A 7,007-nucleotide genomic window follows, 5' to 3' on the forward strand; every position below is an offset into this window, starting at 1 on the left:
TGATATTTCAATGATTTCACTGCAAGAGCGGTCCTTCTCAAAAGCGGCCAGGTGGGGAAGGCGTACAGGAAGGCGAATGTTTACGTGAAACTGTTTTAATTAAAATCAGGCGGTGCTGGTATTTTCTTTTAAAAACTTGGAGCCCGTGATTTTGAAAAGCAAAAGATGAACTTTTTTTTTTCAAATATTCATTTTAAAACATTAAAAAAATTCTGAATAATAAGAGCAATGTTGCTTAAAAAGCCATTATTTTGAGTTTATATACACATACATAGAAATATATACACACACACGCACACACACGCCTAAATATTTATTTATCGTTTCTCTTTCTGCACAAAATCTGACTGAAGTCGACTGCTAGAGGTCCACAAGTCTCCACAACTTCAAACATTAGAGTCCAAAACATTAAAGCTAGATTCATATCAGATCAGTGAGAGGATACAGCCAGTGAATCGAAAAGCTATGACACCATTATCTACATCAATCATGTAACACTGAAAATCTGTAGAGCAACCAAACAAATTATAATGGTTGGAGCGTAACAGTCCTCAATGGCAAGTGATGAAAGCCAACATGAGATCACACTGAATCCCATTCAAGCTGAACTTAAGGGAGAGTAGGAGACACAGCTTCAACGAAGGGTCATTTGGAGGTCGCTAGCAAAAGACTGTTCCAAACGAAACATAAACATGCATCCTAATGGACGCTGGGCCGACATCTCCCAGCGCAGAACCTGGCCAACCAGAACTAATCTATCCCTCAGCTGTGGAGTTTAATCTAAACAAACAGGTCTCAATGTTACTGCATCTGGAAGCTGTCATGTGCTTCGACACGGGAACAACTGAGGTGTGAGTGAGTGCGTGTCCAGCAACCGACTGTCATACTCCATCTGCAAACCTCCTGCACTTATTGGAAAGGAAATGTGGAAGTGAGCAACAAAGATAAAACTGCAGAGAGGATAAAGCTCCGAGTTAGCAAGGTGAATTTGAATTATAATTCAAACGAGTTATAATCCCACGCATAAACTAGACGGTAAACTAAGTATGGCTGCAATGTGACAGATTGCATCCTTTGGACAATGTACAAGGGAAACAGGTTACAATGTCCAAAGCCATGTAATTTCACCTTTTAAAAATAAAAAATTCTATGTAATCCTTCAATGAACAGGAACATAAATATACCTAAAACATATACATATACATACAAAATCAGTCATTATTATTTATTATTCATTATCATTATTTTTTGTATAACAGCCTGGCCAAAAATTATATCCACACAATTTGGCATGTCTCACAAATAAAACAATTAACTCAAAAGCACAACTACGCAATAAGCTTACAAAATCTTTGACAATTTTTAAATAATATTGGAATACAAGCTTGAAAATGTCAATTTTTCTTGGCCGGTCATCACATTTGGAGTTGGACACTACTACTTTTTTGCCATTTTTGGTTATAATTTAGTCATGAAGTGGCAAACAGTCTTACAAGTGTTGCAAATCCAAGGGAGACAGTGCCCCCTTCAAGAGAATTGATAAAAGAAATTTGACAGTATTAAAACAAGTCATATTATACTAAATATGTGATCAATTAGTGTAAAAATCACTCATTTCTATAAAGTAATATTGTTTCACGAGGGCTAATTGGAAAATATAGGCAAAAAGTCACATGAAAGGACCTAGTGTATCTTACTATGATCGGCCAATTATCGTGACAATGGCCCACCTATAATGATAGGAACAGGTCTGCAAATAGGACTGAACTGGTCAAAATGGTGTAACTAATTACAGAATAAACAGCTCACCCACTCAGACATCACTACTTTCGACATGAAATGGCTTGAAACAATGATCTACAACTAAATAAAACATAAAAATGCTTAATGCAAAGATTGTTCATATAAATACACAAATATTATTAGCAGCTTAGTGTAAGGTAAACAGTGTTTCGTGTTTACACAGTGTTCAGTATAAAGGCACATCAAGTGGAAATGTAACAGGAATTGCAATGGCACTAAAGAAAACAGAAGACACTGAGAGAGGTACCCGTCTCATTTCATAAATCTACCACAAACCACTGACTTTAATATCAGTCCTGGATAGACAGACCATGGCGTGTACAGTCCAAAAACACACTAAAAGCCAACTTGCCCAATTAAAGTAACTTAATATAAAAATAATGGCTGTAAAATCAATGATAAGGTAAGCTCTTATATCATATGTGGTCATATCAAAGGTTCTTTAAACTGCAGGAATGTAGATCAAAGCAGAAAGGCCTATTTGCCCCTCCCCCCTTCAAAAAAATCACCACCCACAGTACGGCCCCAACATCTCACAATTGACTTATTCATAAAATAAAACAACTCTCTTTCAAACTTCCTTCAAACCGCCTATGAGCTGTAGTGTGTGTCGGGTCTGAGTGCACGTTTCTGCCTGTAGTTCGCTCGGTTCCTGCTGAAACTCTGAGACAAATCTTTTTGGAAAGTTGAACGCTGTCCAAAACAGGACCACACACAGGCTCTGTGAGCAGCGCGGATCAGATTCAACTGCTGGAGGCAGACACACACACACTTACTCGCACACACTCACAAAATGGCGGCTATTTGTGTTAAAAACACTCACATTGCTCTCTAAATCAAATATCCAATGATGTATAGAACTTGGAAACGCTCGGCGGGCACGCGCGCTATGATGTTCCATAAACAAACAGCGTTTGTGCGCGCAAGGCAAATTCGAAGCGAAAAACACTCTTCACGTTTAATCTGGATTTCAGCCAGACTTCAATACAATAAACAATTCCTTCAGCTTACATGACAGACCCCCCACCCCACACCACACCTATTGCTCCAGGTCTGCCTTTAGATTACACTTGAGGGGAAAACGTAAGACTTAAAGTACAAGGAAAACCGCTTCTTACCTTCTACCCAGAGTTTCTCCACGTCCGTCTCCAGATTAGCTGCCCTTAGGCCAACAGCAAAAGCTCCGAATATTAAAAGGCCCACAACTAAAAACTTTCCGCAGTTCTTTTGTATGTAACAGCCAAGTTTAAACAAAAGTCTTTGAAACTTTGCTCTCAACCACAGCGGTGCTTTCCTCCCAGTCGCCTTCCCCTACAAGACAAGAGAGATCAAATATTAAACTCTCATCACCTTGTTAAAAAGATAAACTAAATTCCGTCGATACATATTCACAGTTTTTCGATTAAATGCAGTAAATGAACTAAATTGGCACTTAGAGGGCTTAAATAAGTGTAGTACCAGGAATAACACTTTCTTTTAAAGTAATTACTTGAAAGAAATGTATTAAACAATTAAAGTTATGTATGTATAACACCATACCACCTTGACACTTTCAAGCAGTTTCTATGGCAAGCCAGTTTAACAAGTATCCCTTAAAATTATTCTATTTTAATGTTGCAATCACTTGCTTTTACTACTAGTTACTATTATTACAAGTAAATAATACAGAAGGGACTAGTATCTTTTTCAGTGTCACAAGAAATAACTAATTATTAGATACTAGTAATACTAGATACTTATTAATTTACAACTAGTCACTATTCCAATAACTGTTCTGTAGTTACTGGTGGGGAATTAAGTCTCTTATGTTGTTCAGGCATCAACTTCAGACTAGTATTTATTCCAGATTTACTTGTAATTATTCATTTGGTTATGATACATATTCTTTAGATACTTCTACCAGTTACAGTTTTCCTTGTACTAATTAAACAAACTCTATAACCCATTTATTAACAGTAGCTGCATCTAATTTCGAAGACTGCGTCCTCCGGAGGTCGCATTTGAAAGCTGCATGTCATAGAGGGCGGTCTCATTTAAGAAAAGTGACCGTTAGATTGCAAAATAAGAAAGAAATGACACTATTTTACACTATCTAACAAGGAATAACAGTCCATTTTATTACGATTACTTTTCTTAATCAAGACATCCTTGATGATGTATGTAGCCTTCAAATGCGACCTCCGGAGGATGCAGCCTCCGAAATAAGACGCAGCCAGTGTGCATTCAAGTTGCCTCTAGAATCATTCCTTATCTTACCAGCAGCCATTATGACTGGTCATTACATTTCAAAAGTAAAAAAGTATTTTAATGTTATAAGAATTATATAGATTCAGGTGTTTTAAGTGTTAGAATACCTGGTACATACCACAAAAGCTGGTACATACCACATTGATAGTTTATATTTGAACATACAGATCTGCGAAGAATTTAATGGCAAATATTCAATTTGCTACCAGTAACACAAAATAGTTATTTGTCATTATTGGGGTCATGAATAAGAACTATTATCCAAGACATTGTTATAATTACTAATATAACTGAAAAGGGTGGCTTCCTAAACATAATTATACAATAATAATTAAACAATAATACTAGTAACAAAAACATAATTACTACTTGGTTCTAATGAATAAATGTTAAAACAGCTTGCCATACTACATGTACTATTATCTCGGCATTCAAAGAGCATAATTCAAACGAGTTATAGTCCCACGCATAAACTAGACGGTAAACTAAGTATGGCTGCAATGTGACAGATTGCATCCTTTGGACAATGTACAAGGGAAACAGGTTACAATGTCCAAAGCCATGTAATTTCGGAGATGCACGTGGGTCGCATAGCTGAGGGGACGCGATGTGATGTGATTTGGGAAGTGCTGCAGCCATCACAGAGGGAGTTACGACAATATTTGTGAACGGAAGAGGGCAGCCACATGGATCGTGCCTGAGCAGTGCGGGACGAAAACTACTCCCCGCGTAGATCCTATCTGATGGGGCTTCAATCAGTCGGTTAGGGCCAACATCGCTAACTAAACTCAAGACCCTTCGCTTCACTTTCAGAGCTCAGCTTCGCGTCTGACAGTTATGTGTATCGGGACAGATGGACATAACGGTGAACAAATGCAGCGAGTCGCTCGAGCGGCTACAGGTTGCTTCACGCATAGACACCCCCATCGGCGCCGTGGCTATCCCGTTACCTAGCGACTTCACTAAAGTGGAGCACTTTGTCAAGAGATTCCCAACAAAGTCCAAATGCAAACATAAAAGCACCTCTGATATTTGCTCCAATGCAAAGGCAGCATCGCAATAGCTCGGTCGCTGCAAATACTCCAAATCCGCCGCGGCGGTCCGATAGTTGCCCCTATTTCTCCGTGTTAACCTCGGCCGATCGGGGTCTCTGTTTTCCTGCTCGGAGGAGACATTAACAGCCGAGGCCATGTTGCAAAGTCTGCGCCGAACGTCTCGTTATCCGCGCTAGTGTATTTCCCCGCGAGCGTTTAGTGATATCCGAAGAAAACCAAGTTTGTCTCTCGTTGATCCCAGATCCGCGAAGCACTTCATACTCCTGTTTGAGACGGCGAGTCAGAGTCTGCGCCTTCCATTCCAACATTTCGCGAGTCTGGAGGTCTCCAACAATTCCCCACTTTCACGCCGTCCGCTGGAAAGTTCGCGATATCAGCAGGCGAAGTGGATGCTGTGGAAACGTCGATCCCTCGGTGGCTGAAGCATTCTGTGATCTATGTGGTCCGTCCTCAGGCCGCGCGACAAGGCGATCTCTGAGAGATTCAATAGATGTGAAAAAAGATCACTCTCCATTCGGAGAAGGGGAGGAGGGCGTGGCAAAAACCACTCGAAATCCCGCCTCCGGGGCTGTCAGATGGCCGGGGTTCCTGGGCTCTGATTGGTTCCAGAAGGGCAAAAATTACTCAGCAAACACGACTATTATTAGCTGCTTAGCAACAGCTCACCAAAGTAGAGAGACCACCCAAGCCGCGAGCCCTCGTGTGTGCATCTCAAACTTCAGGGGAGTCTTAAAGAAGCATAGTCCACTTTCTGCAGGATCCGAAGAGCGGGGTCCAACTCGAGCCTCGGCGTCCAAACACACGAAGAGAACACCTTTCTTTCTTTCTTTCTTTCTTTCTTTCTTTCTTTCTTTCTTTCTTTCTTTCTTTCTTTCTTTCTTTCTTTCTTTCTTTCTTTCTTTCTTTCTTTCTTTCTTTCTTTCTTTCTTTCTTTCTTTCTTTCTTTCTTTCTTTCTTTCTTTCTTTCTTTCTTATTGTTTGTCTCCCTTCTGTTTTTCTTTCTTTTTTTCGTATTGTTTGCTTTTCCTTCCTTTCTTTCTTTGTTTCTTTGTTTGTTTGTTTCTTTCTTTCTTTCTTTCTTTCTTTCTTTCTTTCTTTCTTTCTTTCTTTCTTTCTTTCTTTCTTTCTTTCTTTCTTTCTTTCTTATTGTTTGCTTGTCCTTTCTTTCTTTCTTTCTTTCTTATTGTTTGTCTCCCTTCTGTTTTTCTTTCTTTTTTCGTATTGTTTGCTTTTTCTTTCTTTCTTTCTTTCTTTCTTTCTTTCTTTCTTTCTTTCTTTCTTTCTTTCTTTCTTTCTTTCTTTCTTTCTTTCTTTCTTATTATTTGTTTGTCTCCCGTCTTTCTTTCTTTCTTTCTTTCTTTTTCTTATTGTTTGTTTGTCTCTTTCTTTATTGTCTTTCCTTCATATTGTTTGTTTGTATTCATTATTTTTTATTTCTTTATTTTTCTTAATTTCTGTCTTTGTTTGGTTTTCTTGATTCTTTCTTGTTGATTCATTTTCTGTAAGTTGTAGTTGTAAGTATAGTAGCGTCAGTTTTAGGTTACAGGGCAAAGGAAAAATGCAATTAATGATGGTTGTCTTTTATAGTGCACATGGGTTATACAGTTTTGAACAAGTTTGTGCCAAAACATGCAGTTCCTTGTCTTGTTGCCCTTTTTTCATCAAGAATTGTGCAAACATTACATAGGTTTTATATTATGCGTATCACACATCCAAAAATAGTTTATGACTATTGAGAATTAAAAATCTGTCTTGTACCACAGTGATGCTCTGCAATACATCATGATAGTTTTCCTTCTCATAATTGAATATATTATAAACATGAAGCACATTATTCAACGCAAAATAATACAAATATATGCAGCTATATAGCACCATATAAACACTGAATGGTGCTTGGAG

General features: G+C 38.4%; 1 protein-coding gene across 1 annotated transcript in view; it reads right to left on the bottom strand.

Annotated features, from left to right (window-relative positions):
• ptch1 (patched 1) overlaps positions 1-5,590 on the bottom strand; it is a 65,680-nt gene extending 60,090 nt beyond the window's left edge. Inside the window, exons 1-2 of the mRNA XM_079827334.1 lie at positions 5,074-5,590; positions 2,922-3,114 (exon numbers count right to left, since the gene is read on the bottom strand). Of these exons, the coding sequence (XP_079683460.1) occupies positions 2,922-3,114; positions 5,074-5,241 (361 nt within the window). The 5' untranslated portion in view covers positions 5,242-5,590. The remainder of the gene's footprint in view (positions 1-2,921; positions 3,115-5,073) is intronic.
• Between the last annotated feature and the right edge of the window lie 1,417 nt (positions 5,591-7,007).

This window comes from Gobio gobio, assembly GCF_949357685.1.
Source record: "Gobio gobio genome assembly, chromosome: 10".
In the NCBI taxonomy this organism is placed as follows: domain Eukaryota; kingdom Metazoa; phylum Chordata; class Actinopteri; order Cypriniformes; family Gobionidae; genus Gobio; species Gobio gobio.